Source organism: Camellia sinensis, chromosome 12 (genome assembly GCF_055761805.1).
Source record: "Camellia sinensis isolate YWXY chromosome 12, ASM5576180v1, whole genome shotgun sequence".
In the NCBI taxonomy this organism is placed as follows: Eukaryota; Viridiplantae; Streptophyta; class Magnoliopsida; order Ericales; family Theaceae; genus Camellia; species Camellia sinensis.
In genome coordinates this window covers 169,760,834-169,787,513 of record NC_138972.1, presented here as the reverse complement: position 1 = coordinate 169,787,513, position 26,680 = coordinate 169,760,834, and the positions used below count along the sequence as shown (strand labels likewise).

Genomic DNA, 26,680 nt, shown 5'->3' with positions numbered 1-26,680 from the left:
AAATCTCACACATAATGTATTGTGTGTTCAATTCAGGCCTCGTTTGGGAACAGACTAATTTAGTAACTTTTTGACTATTTGGCTAAAAAGGTAGGTAAAAAAAACTTGTATGTTTGGGATGACTTTTTGGCTAATTACGAAAAGATGTGCAAAAAGTAGAGAGAAAAGAGAATCTTTGACTTTTTGATATGAGTTGTTGGCTTTTTGGCTAATTTAGTAACTTTTTAGCTAATTGACTAAAAAAGTAAGTCCCCAAACGAGGCCTCAATGCATGCAGAATGTAGATAACATAACAGAATTAGATTTTTTTCACTTAAGTGAATCACAAAATTGAAACATTATCTAATTATTACAGACATAAGAAAATTATTTGAAGGCATTGTTTCAAATTTTAATCATTCTTCATCATGATGGCTATATTTTCTTGATTATTCTAGTCTACAGATTTCCATTTTCATGGAGCATACAAACAGAGCATACAAACAAGTTCTTAGTCCATTTGGGTTTCATAGTGAGTTAGTGACTACTAGTTGGGCTCTGGTTTTTATATAATTAATCAATCAGCATGCTGGAATATTCTGTGAATGCATCACAATCTCGTGGAAAGGAAATAGGAAAATAATAATGCAAGCAGCTACAATTGAAAGTTATGTAGAATTATATGATCAATTCCAATAGTACTAAATTTAAATTTCTTCTCTGAGCATTGCCACATCATTCTTGTAAAGTTTTTTGTATGAATTTTAACAAATCGAGGCTCAAGTAACATAAATCCCTTATTATCAATCATCTATCCAAAGCACCAAACAACTAACCTAGAATTTAATATTTCATCATCTATACACGATTATAAACATAAATTGAACTTTAGCAGTAAAGTTTACCTTGTAGAAGAAATGGTGGCAACACTAGTTTGGCCAAATGAGTGTGCAAAAGATGCTAGGGTTTCAGCTTGAATTTCGATTGAATGTTTACTGCAAAACTTAGAACTTTAACTCAAAGTCTGCAAACCTAAGGATGCACAGAGAGATCATAAATAATCCAAAATCATAGATAGAATATGTAAAGCTAGATAAGTAAATTGCTATTCATATTCTGGAAGTGTCACACATGGTAAAATGGGAAGGCAGACAATATTAACAACACAATAGCACCATCCCTTTTTAATAGAACACAAATATTGCACAATATATTCACTAACGTCTGATCATACCTGCAAAGCCAAAGAAAAAGGAATTAACAATATATTCACTAACGTCTGAACATGATTTTCGTAAGTTGGCAATATCAATGAAAATAAGAATTAATACTTAAATATCTAATTCATGATCTCAATACACACCATTTGAAGGAAAAGAAAAAGAAACACTACAAGCAACAAGCAATTATTAACATAATCATAATTCTTAGCCTCTTTCCTCACAACATCAAGAACATAATCAATAAACTCACTGTTCAAAAAAAAAAAAAGAATCAATAAGCTCACTATTCAGATTATGGACTGCTCAATGTTTGTTTCGAATAGTGGCATACTGTTCATCTTCTTTTGAAGCTTGTTGCCCACTAGATGCATCCAGCACCTATAATCTTTTCATTCTTCTCTTTCTCACCTAGGTTACCAAATGGACTGTTAAAGTTATCAAGACCACATGACGACAAGCTTGCCTACACATACGATTGTGTCTACATATGAAGAATTCCATGTAATAAAATTGTGTCTACATATATGAGAACTCCTCATAACTAGCAGTATTTTCAAGGGACATAAACCTGCACTACACAATAATATAATACATTACAGGTACTTCCTGTGAAACATACAGAAAGGGTTTAAAATCAGATAAAAACTATGCAGGGTACATTTTCCTATCCTCCAAAAAAAGATCTTATCAGACCAACCTGTCTGAGCTTAGAAATCCGTTGTTTATTTTCTTTTTATTCTTCAACTGAATGAAACTAAGTTACTGTTTGACTAATTATTTATAGTAAAAAAAAAAAAAAAATTAAAAATGAATAGAGTTAACTTGTTGTGTTCCTAGATAAATGAAATGCAAGTAAAAATAAATAAAAACATTAAGTAGTTTGATTGTCATTTGGCTTTTTGCTGTTGTTTACCATTTATTTAGTTTCTTTTATATATCATTGCTAACCTTTCCACAAATTTGTAAATTTCTTGTAAAATTAATTGGTAACAGCAAGATTTTGATCTTATTTTACAATGTAATCAGGAAGCAAGAGTTATTTGTTAGTGAAACTGAGCATATACATATATATATATATATATATTTCTCATATTTGTCCTATTTTATTTCAACACTAGACATTTTATCTTCCAATTTCAAATTTGCCAGTTCTTGCCTCAACGAATTCAAACTTGTTGATAATCAATGAAATAGCAAATTCACAGATGCTATATATTGAACTCACAAAACAACAAAATTCCCCAAATGCAGCAATAATTGAAGACTGAATGGTGACAATAGGAACTAGTTGATTTCACAAACATGAACAATATACATACAGAGCAATTCAATTTTCCAATTTGGAGTAGGTTCAAATGAATATTCGATGTAATAGAGTAACTGAATTCAAATCAACAATAAAACCTAAAAACTAGTAAAATCCATTAAAAAAAAATGCCCAAGCCATAAAAATGGAGAGAAGATGAGATTACAGAGAAAGTGAGAGAGAACTCCATACCTATTCATTGCCCTTGGTCATTGCTCCATTTCAGAAATCAAAGCTCTAATCGCGAACAGAACAATAGCATCACATTAGATTAAATCAGATCATCTAACGAACTAGGGCAAAGCAATTGCATCAGACTATCCAGATCACTAAGGCCTAAAATCGATTCAAATCAAAAGAGATCCAAATCATACGGCCTCGATCTCCTTCTCTCTCTCTTCGATTCTCATATGTGCTTTGTATATAAGAAGTGAAGAGAGAGGAGAGCGAGCCAGAGAAACCACGATCGATCACGATCTCTTGGATTCTCCTCTGTGTCTAGACAATTGTCCTTCTCTCTCTTGGATTCTCCAAATCACAATCGAGCGAAATCAGATTTGGGAAACGAGAGTCTAGGCAAGTTTTACATAATCGGGGGTTTAAATAAAATGGAAAATAAATAAAAGAAAATAAGAAAAATAAATTGCGCACATGAATGACAAGTAAAAGGAAGTGATCTTTTTTCCTATTCCTAATTTGCTTCGGCTGATTTGTTGTGGCAATAAATTTTTTTTTTTTTTTTTTTTTTTAAGGGCCAAACAATTAGTCGCAAAAAAAATAGACGCAAAAAGCTACATTTATAGAAGTGGTAAGGGTCTAGTTTATGATTCTTAATGGAAGAAATTACCTTTGTATTATGCAACTTCAAACATGTCTTGAGATTCTTTTTGCATGTTCCTTGTCTGACTGGTTTATTGTTCATGTTTATTAGATTCCCAGTTAATGAAAGAGGCACAATGAAGTATGTTGTCGAGTACTTTGCAGAGATTTATGGGTTTGTCATCCAACACACTCAATGTCCTCATCTAGAAGTTGGGTACCAACAGAGGCCAAATTGTTTGCCTATGGAGGTCAATACTCGAACTTCTATCCCTCTTCCCCCCTATGTGGTGATGTGCCAACTTTTGCATCCATAAAAATGTTACATTATATTAGTTGTACTTGATTTGATTCTCTATTGCACTTCATGGCTCCTGATCTTGCTAATGTTGATGAAATGATGTTTCTATTTGTAACTTGAGTATGTGCTGATCTCTATCTATTAAAAAGATCCTTCTTTCTTCTTCTTCTTGTTTTTTTTTTCTCTCACTCTCTTAGACCATCTAGTTTCATGCAGGAAATACTCTGCCTGAATCCAGCTAGAAGAATATCAGCTCTTGATGCGCTTGCGCATGCATACTTCAAGAATGATGATGATGATGATGATGCTACTTCAAGAAGAAGAAGAAGAAGATGATGATGAAGAAGAAGAAGATAATGTTGGTGATGATGTTGATGATGATGATCCTTGATTCCAAGTCCATAACTTTTCTTTGCTGTTGTTGTTTTGTTGACAGACTATCTCTAGGTGATCTTTCTCTCATTCACTGTAAATTTTCTCCTAACTCAAAAGGTTTTGTTGCAACCAATTTGTGCTAGGAACCGGGTTTTATGCAATTAGATTGTAATTAGGTTTTATAAACTCAGATCTCAATCTAACTCAACTCGACAAGTTTGTCAACATCCCAATCCATTGGATTCGGCTTCAAAGAAATATTTTGTGTCCCTTAAATTTCTTGTTTGGCAACATTTTTGTTTTTTGTTTTTATTTTTTAAGAAACATGTAATCTTGTTTGATGACTTGCTCCTAAAACTACTTTCAGGATTTTTTTTCCCCTTCAAATTTTAGTTAAAAAATGGATTCCATTAGGCCTGAAATATATATGGAGAACTGAGGCCTTCAGAGGATTATTTAAAGGCAATGGTACTAATTGTGCACGTATTGTTCCAAATTCAGCAGTCAAGTGCTTCAGCTACGAGCAAGCTTCTAAGTATGATGGTTTCTACCTATAGTTCCTTCACAAATATAAAAGAACATTGATTAGATTTCTAGTGTTGGATGTTCTTCTTTGGTACTGATTTTTTTTTCTTTTTTAATTTGACAAGAGATTCCAAAATTTAATTTTAAATGGTACTTACTGTGTTTGTGGAACATGTTTTGTTTAGTGAATTTAATCTTTTTGGTTATGGTTTTGATGAGTTTTATGTGTGTAAATATATGTATGTATGTATTTATGCTAAATGGCCATATTCAAGTCTTCTATATGATTTACTAGGCTAACTTTTATGCGTATTAGCTATCTAGGTTATACCTACTATTACTAAGTTTTTTTTTTTTTTTTTTTTTTTCTTTGTCTTAGGACAATACTATTACTAAGTTAGTTGCAGTGCAAAGTTTATCTAATACATTTGAGGATAGAAAAAATAGCTTGAATTAATCACTTCTTTGCATTCGACATTAGTAGTTTGGTGAGAAAGCGAACCGAGAGGAAATAGTAAATTCTATATTACATAGATTATGGAATCTGACGCATCTATAAAATTGTTTAGTCGTTACCATTATCTTCTCCCCTTATTTGATGCCTTAGTGGCACGTTTGTTTTGCTGGTGTGGAAGGTTCGGGGTAGGAATTTCATTCTACTTTCTGTCCATACCAGACCTCGAGACAGGATTCTAGTGGCACACAAAAATGTGGCAAGTGCAGGATTGAAGTACCTTTGAAACATGGGTATCTGTAACTCATTATGTGGTGATTATCTAATACTCATTCCAATAGGAATGAACTAAAAGAGAAGAATGTAAAAAGTTTGCCCTGCAAACTACTGAAATCCACAATCAGCATGACAAAAGCTTAGGCAACATTTGCAAGAAGTATAGGAGAAAATGACAAGAAACAAAGAATCTTTGTTGCCAACGCATACGTAAGCAAGCTGTTAAGGAGGGGTTGACACCAAAAGTTTAAAATTTTCTGTCGACAAAGGGTCGAACACGTTCAGAAGAGGGTCAAGAATAAATGAGGTAAAGTTAGTGGCCCAAGAAAGAGGAATGCGGAGGCAGTACATGGCAGCAGTAGGAAAAAAGAGAATTCAGAGGCAGTTGCAGCAGTTGCAGTTCATGGGTAGTTATAGGAGCATGGTAAATAGGCATGTGGCAGCACAGCATGGCCATTGAAAGTCATATAAAAGGTGGAAGTTCAAAGAGAAAAGGACCTTCAACAAAATTCACAACCCATGTGGAATTAGGCGTAACATAACTTAATTAGAAGTAGCTTTTGTACTTAGGAGTAGTTTGTTTGTAATTCAGCCTCTGTGGCCAAGTTTTTCTCTGTCGATTGTTATGCATTTTGAACTTGTAACTTAATTCTTGTAATTAAGTGGCAAGTTTACTTGTTCTCCAACCAAATTTCAGTTTATTTACACTTGTTTCTTCACATTACAACCTCCAAAGAAGTCCTTGAAACTGTCAAGGCATAGAACACCAACCACAATTGTTTGATCTGTTGTTGTTTGTGGAAGTTTGGTTTCTCTATCGATTTGACCCAAACCAGATTTTTGCAAACATATTTTGGCACGCCCAGTGGGGACCTGTCTAATTTGGAGTGATGGCTAGGAAGAAACAACACGAAGTTTTTGAAGACCCTGAGAAAAGGGTTGAAGATGGAGAAGAGTTGGATGGTGAGGTTGAGGGAATGCAAGACAACCTAGGTGATGGCCATTCAGTGACCAGACAGGAAATAGCCAAAATGTAGCCAAAGCTAGCCAATCCAGTTGCCCTCCTGCTGATCCAAGAAGGGCTCTTCTACTGCATACTCAGTAAGCAATTGGCTCCGTATCTGCATATGAGAACCAAGTGATGGTAGATGACTTGCTGGCTTTGTTTGAGAAGGCTAACGTCAAGCCCAGCCAATCAAGAAGGGTTGGGGAGGAGACTCAGGTAAATAAAGCACAATTCATAACTCCAGTGGTCCCTCCACAACATACAAATGTAAATGAGCATGTATCATTTCATAGACCTCCCACACTCCAAGAAAGATATGAGGAGGGAATGACTGTAAATCCAAGACTCTACTTTTAGTTTACCCTTCCAAAAAGAGGACAGGGAGCAAAAGGATTACACCAATATAGTATATACAGAAATCAGCAAAATACATAGAAGAGGAAACCTTAGGAGATTACAAGGGAGATAAATGACAGCACGAGGGACGAAGCCAAGATTTCAAGATGGGGGGGGGGGGGGGGGGGGGGCGCCAAACAATATGTATATCCAACTCCAGCTACATTTACGTTTTCATAGATTCTAGTTTGAAAATAACAACGTATCAAAATATATCAAATAGTTAATATAAACAAAGATACTTTAAAAAAAAAAAAAAGGGCAAAAAATCGACAAATCAAAACTAAATAGTTTTTTTTTTTTTTCTTCAATTACATCTATCAAAATTGAACTTAGCGTTCTTTTCTATAACAGAATTCATCTATGATTGAATTTGTACTAATTATTTAGCAATTTTCTTTTCAATTTACGGAATTAGTTATTGCCTTCTAGTCTTATGTCTTATTTTATATTTATTTGGTCAAAATAAATAATATTTTATTAAACATATATGCTATATATGCATAGGTTATGGCAAACACGGGAGGGCCATGGCCACCTTTGGCCATAGTGTGGCTACATCCCTGGATACAAAATAAATAAATAAAAGTGGAAATCAAAAGTGAAAATATTAAAAAAATAAATAAATTACAAAAAAATATCAAGGTGATTAAAATATTAAAATAAAATAAAATATTAAAGCCTCAGGATTCTCAAAGAATTGAAGAATTGATTCATACACTCAATGATGATCTTCACAACCATATAGACAAACCAGTTAATTGTGGAGGATGATTAATTCAAAAACTGAAGTCTCAGGATTCTCAAAGCAAATTTATAATTTATCATAATTTTTATTTAATTTTTACAAATTACATTATGATTCATGTTATTGTTATTTAGAACTTAAAACATAGCATTAATGGTTGGGGAAAAGAAAAAAGAAAAAAAAAAAAAAAAAAGCAAAATTGTGATAAACATAGTTAAAATTTAAGTAATTTTATGTTTTTTACTGTTTAATTTTAATTTTAAAATTGATTATTAATTATTTATTTGAAGCTAGTACAATTTAATACAAAATACATATTATATCTTGCAACAGTGGGGTATTAATATTAGGAAAATGTTATAAACTCTAAATAATCTATCAATTTTTTTACCAAACTTCTCACATGGGTGTGGGACCCACACAAACCCACATGTGTGGATCTCATACCCATGTGAAAGATTTAGTAAAAAAGTTGGTAGATAATTTGAAGTCCTTAGTATAACTCTTATTATTATGTGAAATTACTATTCAGAGAGTATTTTCAAAAATTATAAAAAAATAGTAATAATAATAAAATTATAATTTTAAATATTAATATTGATAATATTTACTATTTTTTATATATTTTTTGTTGAAATCCTCTGATATCTAATTGTCCCTTAATGTTATGTTATGTAGACCACCATTTGCAGCCAATTACTGAAGAAGCTCTAAAGGAATCAAAAACAATCACTACAATTTACAAAATCCCATTCCATCTTTGTCTTTCTTTCCTGCCTTTTTGATGATTGTCAATTTTAGAAAGTAAAAGTAGCAACTTAATCACATAAAACACATAATCAATCCCATAAAATATAAGTAAAATGTAAAATTGTATCTCTCGTGATAGATTCCACCATAGAGTATGTGTGGTCATAACTATTTTATGTGATTAATTATTTTGCCAATTTTGTATGCATAGTTTTATTAATATAGAAATGAGCAAAAATATAGACAAAAAATCAATCACATAAAACAATCGTGGTCATTAATTCTATAGTAATTTTCAATACTCCACTAATTGGGCAAGATCACAATCAATACTTGCTTTCCATAAAAAGGTTAGAGATTTTCCATAGTTGTAGATACAAAGTTTAGGATTATGATTTCTTTAAGCACCTAAAACTGAAGCCTCAGGATTCTCAAAGAATTGAAGAATTGATTCATACACTCAATAATGATCTTCACAACCATATAGACAAACAAGTTAATTGTGGAGGATGATTAATTCAAAAACTGAAGCCTCAAAATTCTCAAAGCAAATTTATAATGTATCATAATTTTTATTTAATTTTTACAAATTACATTATGATTCATGTTATTGTTATTTAGAACTTAAAACATAGCATTAATGGTTGGGGAAAAGAAAAAAGAAAAAAAAAAAAAAAGCAAAATTGTGATAAACATAGTTAAAATTTAAGTAATTTTATGTTTTTTACTGTTTAATTTTAATTTTAAAATTGATTATTAATTATTTATTTGAAGCTAGTACAATTTAATACAAAATACATATTATATCTTGCAACAATGGGGTATTAATATTAGGAAAATGTTATCAACTCTAAATAATCTATCAATTTTTTTACCAAACTTCTCACATGAGTGTGGGACCCACACAAACCCACGTGTGTGGATCTCATACCCATGTGAGAGATTTAGTAAAAAGTTTGGTAGATAATTTGGAGTCCTTAGTATAACTCTTATTATTATGTGAAATTACTATTCAGAGAGTATTTTCAAAAATTATAAAAAAATAGTAATAATAATAAAATTATAATTTTAAATATTAATATTGATAATATTTATTATTTTTTATATATTTTTTGTTGAAATCCTCTGATATCTAATTGTCCCTTAATATTATGTTATGTAGACCACCATTTGCAGCCAATAACTGAAGAAGCTCTAAAGGAATCAAAAACAATCACTACAATTTACAAAATCCCATTCCATCTTTGTCTTTCTTTCCTGCCTTTTTGATGATTGTCAATTTTAGAAAGTAAAAGTAGCAACTTAATCACATAAAACACATAATCAATCCCATAAAATATAAGTAAAATGTAAAATTGTATCTCTCGTGATAAATTCCATCATAGAGTATGTGTGGTCAAAACTATTTTATGTGATTAATTATTTTGCCAATTTTGTATGCATAGTTTTATTAATATAGAAATGAGCAAAAATATAGACAAAAAATCAATCACATAAAACAATCGTGGTCATTAATTCTATAGTAATTTTCAATACTCCACTAATTGGGCAAGATCACAATCAATACTTGCTTTCCATAAAAAGGTTGGAGATTTTCCTATGATGATTTGGTTCTATATATATAGAACCAAACATCCTCTCCAACCAACCAACATCCTCCCTCTCTCTCTCTCTCTCTCTCTCTCTATATATATATATATATATATTACACAATTTGAAACTTAACTACGAACAGAACTAGAGAAGCAATTTCATCCAGTAAGCTCCTCTCTCTCTCTCTCTCTCTCTCTCTCTCTCTCTCTGAAACTATCATTTTCAATTTTTTTTTGATGTTTTTTCATAAGTCCTTGATGGAGATATATGCATATTTCGATTCATATATCGTTTTCAATTTCCTTCAATAATTAAGATTCAAAAATGATTGCGAAGAGTAAAAAAAACAAAAAATCTCAATCATTGTTGGGGTTTTATATGACCTGCATGAACCAATTGTTGCAAATAATATTCATGGTTTGGTTGCAATTTTTGACCAATTTTTTTTTTAGTGAGTTTTTTTTAATATTTTAAGTAAATTTTTTTTATTAGATATACTTAAAAAGTAAAATATTTATAAAAAAATATTTTAAAAAATACATAAGATTAAAAAATTGTGTTGAATTTTTATATTTTGGTATTTAATGAATTTTGTAAAGATTTTTTTTACAAATATTATATTTTTTAGGTTTATTTATGTTAGGTGTATCTAAAAATAAATAAATAGAATATTAAAAAAATTGTAAACACAAAAAATATAGAAAATAAAAAATTCAAATTTTTAAAAGTGGATTCAAAAGTCTCAAATCAAATAAGGTGATTAATTTTTTTTAAATCAAATAACTTTCTTTTTCTTTGTTTTATGCACAGTACACAGCATAACTTTAACACAAAAATATTTGGACCAATTACAACACCAAAAAAAAAAAAAAAAATTATGTGTTTATTTTGTTTTGAAATTAGTTTCGCTCTATTTTTGGGGCAAAGTTTCACTCTATTTCATTTCATGCATCTAATATAATTTATAGGGCAAAGTATCACTCTATTTTTAAAATTTTTTATGAATGTTTTAAAAATTTTAATACTTCTTTTTTAGTTTTATATCAACTCAATTTATATACAATTAAAACGTTTCAAATTTAAATGTAACTTTTTATAAAATTATTGAAGAATAGAAAATTTTAATATAACTTTTTATTATTATCATTACTACTAAGAACTATTTTTATTAAAGTTTTTTTTCAATCGTGGTCATTAATTCTATAGTAATTTTCAATACTCCACTAATTGGGCAAGATCACAATCAATACTTGCTTTCCATAAAAAGGTTGGAGATTTTCCTGATGATGATTTGGTTCTATATATATTGTAAGAACCTAAATGTTTAGACAACTAATTAGTTTATTAATAATAATATTAAGCCAATCAATAGTGATTGTTAAACCATTAAATTATAATATTAATAGGACCATAATTAATATCAATATTAAATTCTTTTAAACAAAATTATTTATCTTGATGTGATTAAAATTCTGTATCAAAATACAGTTGTAAAAAAAAAACTAAATGGATTAAATTGATAGTAAATAAGCTAGTTAGAATTTAGTAGGAAGAAAACCATCCAGTTGAAAATAATAATATTAAATAAGTAAACAAATAAATAAATTATATATACATATTAATATTGTATTGACACCAATTTCAATTCAATTCTATAAAAAAAATGTGATCAAGTTGCAAGGAAAGTGGCTGACTGCCACTTCCTTTTCTTTTTATCTAGGTTACCTGGCTTGCATGCATATTTTTTTCCCAAGTCCACACTCAACCTCCCTAAGAGAAGTAAGCATGCAATGGCATTCCAAGCCTTGACTAAGACAGCCACGGCAGGCACAGTCTGTAAGCTACCATCTAAGCATTAGATGAGAGTTCCTAAGCAAAAAGGAGAAATAAAGTAAAAAATAAAAAATAAAAAAAAAAATAATAATAATAATAATAATAATAAATAAAATAATAATAATAACAAATTAGGCCCTCAAACTCCTATATTAGGAGCACTATTCAGCCTTATTACACACACTTGTAAGAGCAAAACAAAGAGAGAAGAGAGGGAGAGAAAGCAAGAGAGAAGAGAAGGAAAGAAGGGCCTAACACTTGGGTTTTTTTTACTTCACTAAGGTAAGAATACATCACCTCTATCCTCCCTTAGATACCTCTAACTGAATTTATATAATTTATATATGCAAGACTAAGCATGGTTAAGTCATATATAGCAAAATAGTCCATGCATGTTTAAAACTCTGATAGGATGAGGGTTTCATTATGTTATAATTTCATATTCCTACTTACAAACATAGATATATGGCTTAGTTACTGTTTTTGTGTGTTCAATATTCTCCATTGTTGAAATAATCTTGCAAGAGAGTAAAATGAGATGAGAATGGCTTCCCTTTACTTGAAGCTTAGATTCTTCTCACTGTTTCACACTTTATCGGGTGAAAAGGGGGCTCTAATAAATTGAAAATAATGGATGTTAAAAATCTGTGTATACTGGAAGTATATTTAGATGTTATACACTGTAAAATTTTTATAAAATCATCGGACACCATTTTCTTACCAAAACAAATATTTTCCCTAAACATCACTTACAACACAGCAGAAGCAGCGACTTCAAACAGGTCCCATTTTCTCTACAAATAGTATTTTTCTGCACAACCACTTGGAAAAGTTATATTTTTAAGTTATATTTCAAACGCCGCTGGTTTCATAATTTTTTATTAAGTATTGAGAGAGAAACACCAATTTTTCCAAAATGTGACAGAATCTGTCCAGTTTTCTTATAAAAATTATTTAACCATCTTCGACTGGTTTTCAGTCTTCACACTCTTCTGTAAATATGTTCTAAACTCAAAAATTTAGCAAACCTTTCTGATCATTCCTCTTTTCGACACCGTTTGAGGACCCTTTTTATTTTTCAAACACAGAACATCTGTGCTGGAAGTGAATGAAACTCACTGTCCAGAAAACCAATTTTCTTCAAAAAAAATATTCTCCATTTTAAAATCGTTTTTAGCCCTGATGTTCTTCTCGAAATATTTTCCTAACTCGATGAACTAGCAGCAGTTTAAATATTTTAATGACCTAAGACTATACTGAGAGTGTAACAACGTTGTATTCTCCTTGTAGGATGTCAAGCCCATCTTATAACGAGGACTGGCTCTCGGATCCCGAACCTGAAGAAGAACCCTTATTAACAGACCCAGAAGTAGGGGCAGAAACTGAGGAGGAGGACCCGGATGAGGATCCGGAAGAGGAGATGATGGATGAAGAGGAGTCCGAGCCTGAGGAGGAAGGTCCGGAGGAATATCCAGAAGAAGAACCGCTAGACGAAGAAGATGCAGAGGTAGACGCGGAAGTGGAAGTCGTGGAACCCTTGGCCGCCGTTCCACCAGAAGAGTTTGGTTGGGCAGGAAGTGACACTGAGTCTGACCCCATCTCCTCAATTGAATATGCCTTCGAGGAAGGTGAAGCGGACTTGGGGGACGTAGTGCAGATGGGGGCATTTCCGATAGGGCTAGAGGCGTATGTTAAGCTAGAACCCCTAATACCTTGCGAGTGGAAGCACCGAAGGGGGGATGACAAATATCTGGGGCCTGTGCAAGTTATCCGGGAGTTGACAATGGCCATGTATGAGGTAGGACCGCTACCACCAGCCCTGGAAGACAATTACACTAATTTCTTCCACCAACGAGACATCTTCCTGGCAGCCCCACCAGCTGAAAAGCTCGTACCCACGAATGGGACAGTCGACTTCTTCGACCCACTCACCTACGAAGAAGTCCCTATAAGGATCTTGGGCCAACATGCGGGAATGGGAGGGCTCAAGCTGCTAGTTCGTTGGAAGTGCTACGGGCTGTATGATGAGAGTTGGGAGTATGCCTGGCAAATGCATCAGCACTACCCATGGCTTTTTGTTTGAGGGGAGGAGAGACTGAAGAGGGTAGACTAGGCGGATAAACAATTTTGTTGGAATTTCATTGTAAAAGCCTAGTCTAATAGTGGTTATGGAATGGGGTGAAATAATCCCCTTGGTTTGGTAATAAATGTAATTTTTGGTCATGTAACCGATCCTTGTTGCAATGAAAAGCTTTAGTTCTAGTTAAACTTAGTGAATACTTGTTCGCATAAATTAAATAATTAAATAAGTACTTACATCGTGCCGATAATAAACAATTAATATCCTTCATGCAGAAAATGGCAGGAAGAACTAGGGGAAATGGATTCAATGACAACAACAACGACAACAACACCAACAGTGACGTCATGAATTTCGTTCGAGCAATTACTAATGAACTAAGAAACCAACCCAGGCGTGAAAACAACAAGGCAGAACTAATAGCGAAATTTCAAAAACTCAAGCCCCAGAAATTTTACGGAGAACCCAATCCCTACGCGGCGGAGGCATGGATAAGGCAAGTAAAGAAAATATTGGAGACGCTAGAAATTCAGAATGAGCAAGACCAAGTGTCCCTCGCCTCATTTCTCTTCGAGGGGGAGGCCGATTTCTGGTGGGCGATGATCAAGGAAAGTCGTCGAGTGGCAGAACTGTCTTGGAGACAGTTCGAGGAATTGTTTATGGAAAAGTACTTCCCAAACTCGGTGAGGCAAGAGATGATCCAAGAATTCCTCCAATTGAAACAAGGGGGCATGATTGTGACACAGTATGCCAATCGGTTTGAGGCCCTTTCTCGCCATGCCAAAGCTATAGTGGCAAATGAAATAGATAAGGTAAGGCGCTTTGAGTGGGGACTCAACTCGGGACTCCGAGACAAGCTGGTCGCAGTGCAGCTATCTACTTATGCACAAGTAGTAGATAGGGCTCTTGCTCTAGAAAGAGAGAAGATGGACACTGCAAAGACTCAAGGTCAGCAGTCTACAGCCAATCAGCAAAGAAGCGGAGGACCCTCAAGGAACAATAGGACCCTTGCCACTTCGGTACCTTATACTAGGGGGCCACAACAACAGCAAGGGTACAATACCGAGCAACGTAATGGGGAAAGGACTAGAAGGTGCTATGAGTGTGGCCAAGAAGGTCACTTCAGGAACAACTGCCCTCTAAGGTCAGGCGGCTATATCAATCAAGGAGGGGCTGTTCAACGGAACAAATGCGCTCCAACCCAGGGAACACGAAATGTGCAAAATTCCCAATCCAGAAGAGGTCAACCGCCAACTAATCGGAATGTGGGACAATCGAGAACTCAACAGCCAGGAGATGCCAATGCAAGGAAACCTTGGGTGCCAAATCAGGGTGCCCCTGGGAGAGTCTTTGCACTCCAAGAAGGAGAAGACACTGGAAATCCTTCAGTGATCCAAGGTATACTCATCCTTATGAACTCGTGTGAACAAGTCTTGTTTCATTCTGGAGCATCACACTCTTTCATATCTGCTAAATGTGTTACAACTTTGGGATTAGAACCTGAACGATTAGAAATGCCTATGAGTGTAGCCTCACCGCTAGGAGGTCAAACTCGAGTAGATCTTGTATGCAAATCATGTGAACTAGGAGTCTCCAGTTTGCGTTTGACTTGCGACCTACGGGTTATGGAAATGTCAGACTTTGACGTTATCCTAGGAATGGACTGGTTATCAGCCCATAGAGCCACCATTGATTGCTATCAAAAGACGGTGACTGCTTACTCTCAGGACGGAACGCGATTCCAATTTAAGGGGGATAGACAAGATTCCCTATCACCGACACTTCGGAAATCAAAGTGGCACGACCACCTAGCTAGATGGTTAGCTAGCTTAGTTCTGGAAGACAAGGACCGTATGGAACTAGGGTTACCTCGTGTGATACGCGAGTATACTGATGTATTTCCGGAGGAATTACAAGGACTACCTCCAAAGCGAGAAGTACACTTTACCATCGAACTACAACCTGGCACATCACCGATCTCAATGGCACCACATCGTATGGCACCAGCTAAACTGAGAGAGCTAAAGACACAGTTGCAAGAATTGTTGGACAAGGAATTTATAAGGCCAAGCACGTCCCCATGGGGAGCACCAGCCTTATTCGCTAAGAAGAAAGATGGGACGCTTAGGTTATGCATTGATTACCGCCAACCCAATAGAGTCACCATTAAGAATCGGTATCCAATACCTAGGATTGATGACCTCTTCAATCAGCTTAGAGGGGCAAAGTGTTTCTCAAAGATAGACCTCAGATCTGAGTATCACCAGTTGCGTATTCAGGAAGAAGATATTCCTAAGACAGCATTTCGAACCCGTTACGGCCACTATGAGTTCGTAGTGATGCCGTTCGGCCTAACCAATGCACCAGGTGTGTTCATGAGCTTAATGAACAAAACATTCACGCCTTACTTAGATCAATTTGTGGTAGTTTTCATTGATGATATTTTGGTGTATTCCCAGTCTGAAGGAGACCATGAACAACATTTGAGAATAATACTTCAAACCTTGAGGGAGAACCAATTGTATGCTAAAGCTAGTAAGTGTGAATTCTGGATGAAGGAAGTAAAGTTTTTGGGTCACGTGGTGTCTGAAAAGGGAGTATCGGTGGACCCAACTAAAGTAGAGGCAGTGACAGAATGGAAGCAACCTAAGAACACATTCGAGATTCGTAGTTTCTTAGGGTTGGCCGGTTACTATCAAAGATTCATTCAGGACTTCTCAAGATTGGCCAAACTAATGACACGCTTGACTCAAAAAGGAGTTAAGTTTGAATGGAACGAGTCTAGTGAAAATTCATTCCAAGAACTTAAGAAAAGATTGACGAGTGCCCCTATTCTCATAGTACCAGAGCGTGACGTTGGGTACAATGTGTATTGTGATGCTTCCAAAGAAGGTTTAGGGTGCGTGTTGATGCAAAAAGGCAAGTTGGTGGCATATGGATCAAGGCAATTAAAGAACCATGAGAAGAATTATCCCACTCATGACTTTGAGTTAGCAGCCATAGTTCATGCACTTAAAATTTGGAGACACTACTTATATGGTGAAAAGTTTGAGATATTCACCGACCACAAAAGCTTGAAATATCTGTTCACCCAAAAGGACCTGAACATGCGTCAAAGACGTTGGATGGAGTACCTCGAGGATTACCAATTTACCCTTTCTTATCATCCCGGCAAGGCTAACGTTGTAGCAGATGCCTTAAGCCGCAAAAATAGAGGGATTGTTGCTAGTTTAGCCCTTAGAGAATGGAATATGATTGGAACGCTCAATGAATTTGGGGTACAAATGGAGGTCCAAGATGAAAAGGCTTACCTTGGTGCTCAAATTGCTATGCCTAAAATTTTGAGCGATGTATTAGAATCACAACAGTACGATCAGGAGGTGGCATTCATCAAGGCACGAATGGAATCTAGTGAAACCATGCCTGGTTGGGAAATTCACACAGATGGGAGTTTGAAATATCAAGGTCGAGTGTTCGTGCTGAGTGACGACTCACTAAGAGAAAAGGTACTTAAGAAATTTCACTATTCAGTATTCGCAGTACATCCAGGAGGTACTAAGATGTATCAAGACTTAAAACGCCAATATTGGTGAGGCGGAATGAAAAAGGATGTAGCCAAGTTTGTGTCTTAGTGCCTGACATGTCAACAAGTAAAGGCTGAACACCAAAGACCGGCAGGAACCCTTCAACCTTTACCAATCCCAGAGTGGAAATGGGAACACATAACCATGGATTTTGTGACGGGTTTGCCTCGATCACCACAGAGACACGACGGCGTATGGGTAGTGGTAGATCGACTAACTAAGACAGCCCAATTCTTACCTGTCGGGTCATCAGATACGTTAGACTCACTCAGTAGATTGTTCATCAAAGAAATGATCAGATTACACGGAGTACCAGTGAGTATCGGGTCTGATCGTGACCCTCGATTCACTTCCCAATTTTGGCAGAGCTTGCAGAAGGCAATGGGAACGAACTTATGTTTTAGCACGGCATTTCACCCACAAACAGATGGACAGTCTGAAAGGACAATACAAACCTTGGAGGATATGCTTCGAGCTTGCGTTATGGATTTTAATGGAAGTTGGGAGAAACACTTACCTCTCGTTGAGTTCGCTTACAACAATAGTTTCCAGGCCAGTATTGGAATGGCACCGTATGAAGCACTTTATGGGCGACCTTGTCAATCACCAGTCTGTTGGACAGAAGTAGGGGAAGAAACCTTGCTAGGACTCGACCTGGTTCAGGAGACCACTGAGAAGATATAACTGATCAAACAACGACTAATCACAGCCCAAAGTCGCCAAAAGAGTTATGCGGATAAAAGGAGGCGGCCCTTAACCTTTGAGGTAGGCAATCATGTTTTTCTCAAAGTTCGACCTCGTCGAGGTATTACGCGATTCGGAAAGAAAGGAAAGCTGGCACCTTGTTATGTGGGACCCTTTGAAATTCTGAGCAAGGTAGGAGAGGTAGCATACCGTCTAGCACTACCACCACAGCTCGCAACAGTGCACAATGTTTTTCACATCTCGATGTTACGGAAATATGAGCCACACCCTTCACATGTTATCAATTGGGGGGAAATTGATCTCAATGAAGATGCAAGCTTTGAGGAAAAACCCATAAGGATTGTGGACCGACGAGAAAAGAACTTAAGAGGCAAGGTCATCTACTTGGTGCGAGTGTTGTGGCAGCATCGAGGAGTGGAGGAGTCTACTTGGGAAAGAGAGGATGCAATACGAGCCAATTACCCTCAGTTGTTTGAAGATAAAGGTACGTGTTAAAATTTTGAGGACGAAATTACTTAAGGGGGATAGGTTGTAAGAACCTAAATTTTTAGACAACTAATTAGTTTATTAATAATAATATTAAGCCAATCAATAGTGATTGTTAAACCATTAAATTATAATATTAATAGGACCATAATTAATATCAATATTAAATTCTTTTAAACAAATTATTTATCTTGATGTGATTAAAATTCTGTATCAAAATACAGTTGTAAAAAAAAACTAAATGGATTAAATTGATAGTAAATAAGCTAGTTAGAATTTAGTAGGAAGAAAACCATCCAGTTGAAAATAATAATATTAAATAAGTAAACAAATAAATAAATTATATATACATATTAATATTGTATTGACACCAATTTCAATTCAATTCTATAAAAAAAATGTGATCAAGTTGCAAGGAAAGTGGCTGACTGCCACTTCCTTTTCTTTTTATCTAGGTTACCTGGCTTGCATGCATATTTTTTTCCCAAGTCCACACTCAACCTCCCTAAGAGAAGTAAGCATGCAATGGCATTCCAAGCCTTGACTAAGACAGCCACGGCAGGCACAGTCTGTAAGCTACCATCTAAGCATTAGATGAGAGTTCCTAAGCAAAAAGGAGAAATAAAGTAAAAAATAAAAAATAAAAATAATAATAATAATAATAATAATAAATAAAATAATAATAATAACAAATTAGGCCCTCAAACTCCTATATTAGGAGCACTATTCAGCCTTATTACACACACTTGTAAGAGCAAAACAAAGAGAGAAGAGAGGGAGAGAAAGCAAGAGAGAAGAGAAGGAAAGAAGGGCCTAACACTTGGGTTTTTTTTACTTCACTAAGGTAAGAATACATCACCTCTATCCTCCCTTAGATACCTCTAACTGAATTTATATAATTTATATATGCAAGACTAAGCATGGTTAAGTCATATATAGCAAAATAGTCCATGCATGTTTAAAACTCTGATAGGATGAGGGTTTCATTATGTTATAATTTCATATTCCTACTTACAAACATAGATATATGGCTTAGTTACTGTTTTTGTGTGTTCAATATTCTCCATTGTTGAAATAATCTTGCAAGAGAGTAAAATGAGATGAGAATGGCTTCCCTTTACTTGAAGCTTAGATTCTTCTCACTGTTTCACACTTTATCGGGTGAAAAGGGGGCTCTAATAAATTGAAAATGATGGATGTTAAAAATCTGTGTACACTGGAAGTATATTTAGATGTTATACACTGTGTAAAATTTTTATAAAATCATCGGACACCATTTTCTTACCAAAACAAATATTTTCCCTAAACATCACTTACAACACAGCAGAAGCAGCGACTTCAAACAGGTCCCATTTTCTCTACAAATAGTATTTTTCTGCACAACCACTTGGAAAAGTTATATTTTTAAGTTATATTTCAAACGCCGCTGGTTTCATAATTTTTTATTAAGTATTGAGAGAGAAACACCAATTTTTCTAAAATGTGACAGAATCTGTCCAGTTTTCTTATAAAAATTATTTAACCATCTTCGACTGGTTTTCAGTCTTCACACTCTTCTGTAAATATGTTCTAAACTCAAAAATTTAGCAAACCTTTCTGATCATTCCTCTTTTCGACACCGTTTGAGGACCCTTTTTATTTTTCAAACACAGAACATCTGTGCTGGAAGTGAATGAAACTCACTGTCCAGAAAACCAATTTTCTTCAAAAAAAATATTCTCCATTTTAAAATCGTTTTTAGCCCTGATGTTCTTCTCGAAATATTTTCCTAACTCGATGAACTAGCACCAGTTTAAATATTATAATGGTCGAACATCGTATGGTATGGGTTTCATATTTTTTTTGTTTAACCATACAGTGCTGAAAGGAGAAGTATGCGAATTCGTAAGAAATCTTGCGATGACTCCTAAGACACTCTATCACATTTATTTTGGTTGCCATATGTGATCGTGTTGTGCTATATAAACCTTATGTCACTATGGTTCTCAAACTAAAACTCACACATGCATTAAAATGTGAATTCGATGAAGTAAAGAAACACGAAATTGAATAGATGCATTAAAGTTTACGAGTGATGGGGTGAGCCCGGTTTAGAATCTTGCGCAAGTGAGTTGCGAACCCTAACATGGCACGAGAAGGTATTTCGGCTTTTATCGGTGTAGGCAATATAAGGTTGGTGGTGCGGGTGTCACAACATAGACCGTTCCCTTGGGTCAGACCGTGATGTCACGACTCGGGTACATAACCCTGGTGCGTGGGCATCATTGGTAGTTACAGTAAGTAACATTTGAATATTTGACCAAGGGGGAGTCAGAATTGCCCGTGGCCATTGCTTAGCGGTTGAGTGAAAATAGTGCTCCGCGGGGAGTTACTTAAATTTATCTGATAAACTGAATCTATGAGAAATTAGAAAGAAAAGCATGCATTTTCCTTATGATAAATCACTATTTCCATTTGTCATTTTTATTTATTTATCTATTGTTATTATTTTAACTATTAGCATTTCTGTTATGCTTATTAAATGCTGCTTATTATTTTGTTATTATACGATATTTATTATTTATGAGTATTATTATCGGGGTGGGTATTTTCGGGTTGTGGTATATTACTGAGCTCGTCGCTCATTGGCATTCTCGTTACCCTGGCGTTTTATGCCAGGTACCGAAGAAAACGAAGGAAACACCGAGGCCGTGCAAGGTGACATTCAGCCTTGGTTAGCTTGAAGAGTCCCCAAATTCCACAAACCATTTCCTATATTTCTCTATCTTTTCTTTCGCGGCTGTTTTAAATTTCTTTTTGTGTACCGAGACCAAGTTTTAAGTTTTATTAGAATTGTAATTTGAAAACTTTAAAATTTTTGGGTTGTTAATTAATGGATATTAGTGATGTTTGATGGCAACATTGATTTTAAGTCCTAAATCTTATTATGATGTCCAAAAAAAAAAAAATTGGGGCGTCACATGTATAGAACCAAACATCCTCTCCAACCAACCAACATCCTCCCTCTCTCTCTCTCTCTCTCTCTCTATATATATATATATATATATATATTACACAATTTGAAACTTAACTACGAACAGAAATAGAGAAGCAATTTCATCCAGTAAGCTCCTCTCTCTCTCTCTCTCTCTCTCTCTGAAACTATCATTTTCAATTTTTTTTTGATGTTTTTTCATAAGTCCTTGATGGAGATATATGCATATTTCGATACATATATCGTTTTCAATTTACTTCAATAATTAAGATTCAAAAATGATTGCGAAGAGTAAAAAAAACAAAAAATCTCAATCATTGTTGGGGTTTTATATGACCTGCATGAACCAATGGTTGCAAATAATATTCATGGTTTGGTTGCAATTTTTGACCAATTTTATTTTTAGTGAGTTATTTTAATATTTTAAGTAAATTTTTTTTATTAGATATACTTAAAAAGGTAAAATATTTATAAAAAAATATTTTAAAAAATACATAAGATTAAAAAAATGTATTGAATTTTTATATTTTTGGTATTTAATGAATTTTGTAAAGATTTTTTTTACAAATATTATATTTTTTAGGTTTATTTATGTTAGGTGTATCTAAAAATAAATAAATAGAATATTAAAAAAATTGTAAACACAAAAAATATAGAAAATAAAAAATTCAAATTTTTAAAAGTGGATTCAAAAGTCTCAAATCAAATAAGGTGATTAATTTTTTTTAAATCAAATAACTTTTTTTTTCTTTGTTTTATGCACAGTACGCAGCATAACTTTAACACAAAAATATTTGGACAAAATACAACCCCCAAAAAAAAAAAAAAATTATGTGTTTATTTTGTTTTGAAATTAGTTTCGCTCTATTTTTGGGGCAAAGTTTCACTCTGTTTCATTTCATGCATCTAATATAATTTATAGGGCAAAGTATCACTCTATTGTTTAAATTTTTTATGAATGTTTTAAAAATTTTAATACTTCTTTTTTAGTTTTATATCAACTCAATTTATATACATTTAAAACGTTTCAAATTTAAATGTAACTTTTTATAAAATTATTGAAGAATAGAAAATTTTAATATAACTTTTTATTATTATCATTACTACTACGAACTATTTTTATTAAAGTTTTTTTTTTGATGTAAAACATCTTTTTAAAAAAAATATTCTATTCATTTTTTATTGTTTGGTGAACAAAATATAAGTAAAAATGTTTTTCATTATAGTTTCAAAAACTTCTTGACATTAAAAATTATGTAATCAAACTCTTTCACCGCATTTGACTTTTCAAATAGGTATCCTAACTTTTTCATGCAATATAAATTTTTCGTTTCAATTATGAACCAAACGTCGAAAAACAAATACAAAATATTTTTTTGTGTGTAAAATCGATTTATATGAAAAATATTTTGTATCAAAACAAATGGAACCTAAATCAACTTATTCTTGGTGTAAAAGTAGAAAATCATCGAATAGGATCTACATAATTTTTTAGTTAATTTTAATTAATATTTTTCATGGTGTGAGATTCTTTCAATAATTTGAAAGTTATTTCTTTCTTTTAATTGATTTTTCCTTTCTCTCTTGCTTTCCTTCTTAATTTTGCTTGTTTGTTTTTATTAAACTGAAGCATTACTTGATCTAAAGAAAAGAAAAAAAAATTGAAGCAGTATAAAAATAAAATAAAAAAAAAAAACTGAAACAGTATAGTTTTTTTTTAGTTATTATTTTCAGATTGTATTTGGTTCATGAATTTGAAAAAAGATTTGAAAAAAAAAAAATGTGTATAAAATCTATCCAAATCGGTCCTCAAATTCATAAACCAAACATAATCTTAATCAATTTGGTGTTATTTTCTAGTTTTTATTTTTATTTTTTTATATATTGGTGTTATTTTATGTACTACGACTAAGTTGTAATTTAAGAACTTACAATTTCCGGGTTGTTAATTAATGGATGTTGGTAATATTGGTGGCATTATTGATTTTAAGTTGTAAATCTTAATATGATGTCCTTAAATTTTGGGACGTCACAACATGGTATCAGAGCCTTAGTTGAAAAACCCTTGTGACATAGAGGGACCGTAAGCCTGCTTGTTAAATAACTTATTAATGGTTATAGTAATCATTTTTAGTTACTAAGTAGAATTTTGATTTTTGTAGATGGCAAACGAAAATCAAAATGGATGGTTGGAGGAAGAACCCGAGATGTTAGAAGAACCTATTGACTGGGAAGAGGATCCAGAGGAAGAGCCAGAAGAGGATTTGGAAGAGGAATTCGGAGTGGGAGCTGAGGGTGAACCTGACTTTGATCAAGAAATGGAAGAGTCTGATCCAGAATCCTCGATAGAGGACGGCCCTGAGGCGGCTTTGAGACACATGATTGTGCCACCTGTCCTGCCATATGGAAAGGCAGTATTTGTGAGGGTTACCCCAACTAGGCCGTGCTATTGGAGGAGCTCGCCTAGGAGAGACATGTTTATCGGGCCTGTTCAAATAAGAGAATATCTGGACAACAATTTCTATCGAGTATGGAACTTACCACCGCAATACGTCGCCAACAAGGGTGATGCGTTTCTACTCCAGGATATCCGGAGTACCCGACCTCCTTTCGGTCATGTTGTCCGAACCCTAGACCCATTGGTAAATTTTTATAGAGCTTCCACATATCACGAGATCCCTACCTACGTGATTAGACGAATGGTGGGTCAGAATGGGGTGTGGATGGTCCTTGTCCGCTGGGAGTGTTATGGCCTACCCGATGAAGCATGGGAGTTGGAGGAGACAGTGCGTCAACGTTGTGTCCATTTGCTTGGATAGGAAATGGCAAGTGTGGAAGCTAGGACAACAACAAATTTTGTAGCACTTAATTGTAATAGTCCTAGTTTCTAACTTACGGTTGTTGGCAAAAGTACCACAACGAGATAGGAAGGGTTAGAATGAATTTTTCTTGTTTTTGTTTTTGTTTTTCTTTTTATGATTTATTATTATTAATGAAATCCTAGTACTTTTTCTGTATTCAACTAGGACTGTTTTATATGCATTTTATCAATAAATAAATAACGATAACAATAACAATAACAATACCAATAATAATAAATAAATAAATAAATAAACAGAGGGTGTAACCACAATATCCTTCATACAGAAAATGGCAGGAAGAACTAGGGCAAACGGATCCAATGACGACAACAACAACAACGACAACAAGAAGGGTTGGGGAGGAGACTCAAGTAAATAAAGCACAATTCATAACTCCAGTGGTCCCTCCACAGCATACAAATGTAAACGAACCTGTATCATTTCATAGACCTCCCACACTCCAAGAAAGATATGAGGAGGGAATGATTGTAAATCTAATACTCTACTTTTAGTTTACACTTCCAAAAAGAGGACAGGGAGCGAAAGGATTACACCAAACTAATATATACAAAAATCAGCAAAATACATAGAAGAGGAAACCTTAGGATATTACAAGGAAGATAAATGACGGCACGAGGGACGGAGCCAGGATTTCAAGATAGGGGGGGCCAAACAATATGTATATCCAACTCCAGCTACATTTACGTTTTCATAGATTCTAGTTTGAAAATAACAACGTATCAAAATATATCAAATAGTTAATATAAACAAAGATACTTTTAAAAAAAAAAAAAGGCAAAAATCAACAAATCAAAACTAAATAGTTTTTTTTTCCCCTTCAATTACATCTATCAAAATTGAACTTAGCGTTCTTTTTTATAACAGAATTCATCTATGATTGAATTTGTACTAATTATTTAGCAATTTTCTTTTCAATTTACGGAATTAGTTATTGCATTCTAGTCTTATGTCTTATTTTATATTTATTTGGTCAAAATAAATAATATTTTATTAAACATATATACTATATATGCATAGGTTATGGCAAACACAGGGGGGGCCATGGCCACCTTTGGCCATAGTGTGGCTACATCCCTGGACAGCACCGGAGGCAGAATTAGAGGAAAATTATAGATAATTATGGGGTTCTCCCCGTGTACCATACAAGGGTTAAAAGGATGTCTTCTTCACAACCAAATTGAGGTGATAAACCACTTAACATGCCAAAGCTAGATGACCATAGTGCAGGGTATAGCAGCTTCGCAGAATCATGTAATCATACTTTCAGTTATTGATGTAAAGGACACCGTGTGTTGCATCAAAAAGATGGGTCAAATTGGCTTAATAAGCTTGAAAAAAAAAGGGAAGAATTTCTTTTGAAAAAAAAAGACGCAGGCGCACGAGGTCCACATCAGAATGTCAAAGTTACATAATCCCACTGAATCCATAAAAATCCTAGTTAACCGAAAGAATCATTTTCTATATTCTTTTTGTCCATGAAAACCCACCACAGCCTTAGTTAAATACAGACAAGAATATTACTCTTCCCTAAATTCCAAAATAAGTTTCCCAAAAGGGTTATTCATGAAATTCTAAGGCCTCTAATCTCCAACTTGCTTCAAGCAAATCTCATCCTGATCAATTAGGTGATTCCAACTCCCGTCTTCAATCTCATGAGACACAAAGCCTGAATTGCTAAAGCCCACTGACCAACAGCTTACATAAGAAGCACTCAAGGGACATCACTACACTATCTCTTAGCAGAAGAATATAAGAAAATTTAAATAAATATTCGCCTATCCGTATCGGGATTTTGGAATTCAGATACACATATTCACCAATATATCATGTCTTATATCGGCTGATATATGACCGCATCATCAATACTAAATTCATAAAAGAGGTTTCACTACACTATCATATCTTCAATTCACCAAGACAGACATATAAACAGTGGTTAAATCAAATTACTTGCAGATAATCAATCATATTTAGATCACAAAGTAAATAATCAATTCATAAAAATAAAATAAAAAAGCAAATCACAACAAAAAGTACATATATATGATGAAGAAAAAACAAAATAGGTACATTTGAAGTATATTACCTTGTTGACATTGACATTGGGGGGCCAATAATGAAGGAACTTGTAGAAGTAATCGAACATCTCCACAGAGGATCCGACATTCTTGGGTCCAACGCTGACCCGATCCGACTCCTTATCTCCCTCAGTTCCTTCCAGTTGATCCAATCGGTCTTCCTTGGCGGACTTCTCAACTTTCAGCTTCTTGGCGCCGCCGCTATCCTCGCCGGAATCTTCCCCGAAACGTTTCGAGTCGGCGGCGGGGAGTTGTTCTTCGGTGGCGGCGATTGGGGTTTCAAGGTCCATGTCTTGGGCGGAGGGCT

General features: G+C 34.2%; 1 protein-coding gene across 5 annotated transcripts; it reads right to left on the bottom strand.

Annotated features, from left to right (window-relative positions):
- Positions 1-380: 380 nt before the first annotated feature.
- On the bottom strand, positions 381-26,680 carry LOC145804325 (uncharacterized). Of its 5 annotated transcripts, none has more exons than XM_082898016.1 (2): positions 26,382-26,680; positions 381-1,011 (listed from the first exon to the last, which is right to left on the bottom strand). In XM_082898016.1, exons 1-2 carry the CDS (start codon positions 26,661-26,663, stop codon positions 997-999), a joined length of 297 nt encoding a protein of 98 aa, XP_082754142.1. In that variant the 5' UTR covers positions 26,664-26,680; the 3' UTR covers positions 381-996. The 5 variants fall into 5 exon arrangements, with proteins under 5 accessions (XP_082754142.1, XP_082754145.1, XP_082754144.1 ...); XM_082898019.1 differs by having other exon boundaries at positions 381-974; XM_082898018.1 differs by lacking the exon at positions 381-1,011 and adding an exon at positions 1,020-1,213.

Excerpts from the sequence above, each read along its gene's own strand:
- LOC145804325 (XM_082898015.1), bottom strand. The coding sequence starts at position 26,663 with ATGGACCTTGAAACCCCAATCGCCGCCACCGAAGAACAACTCCCCGCC. Across the intron at positions 1,611-26,381 it reads CCAATGTCAATGTCAACAAG|GTGAGAAAGAGAAGAATGAA; the intron begins GTAATATACTTC and ends TTGGTAACCTAG.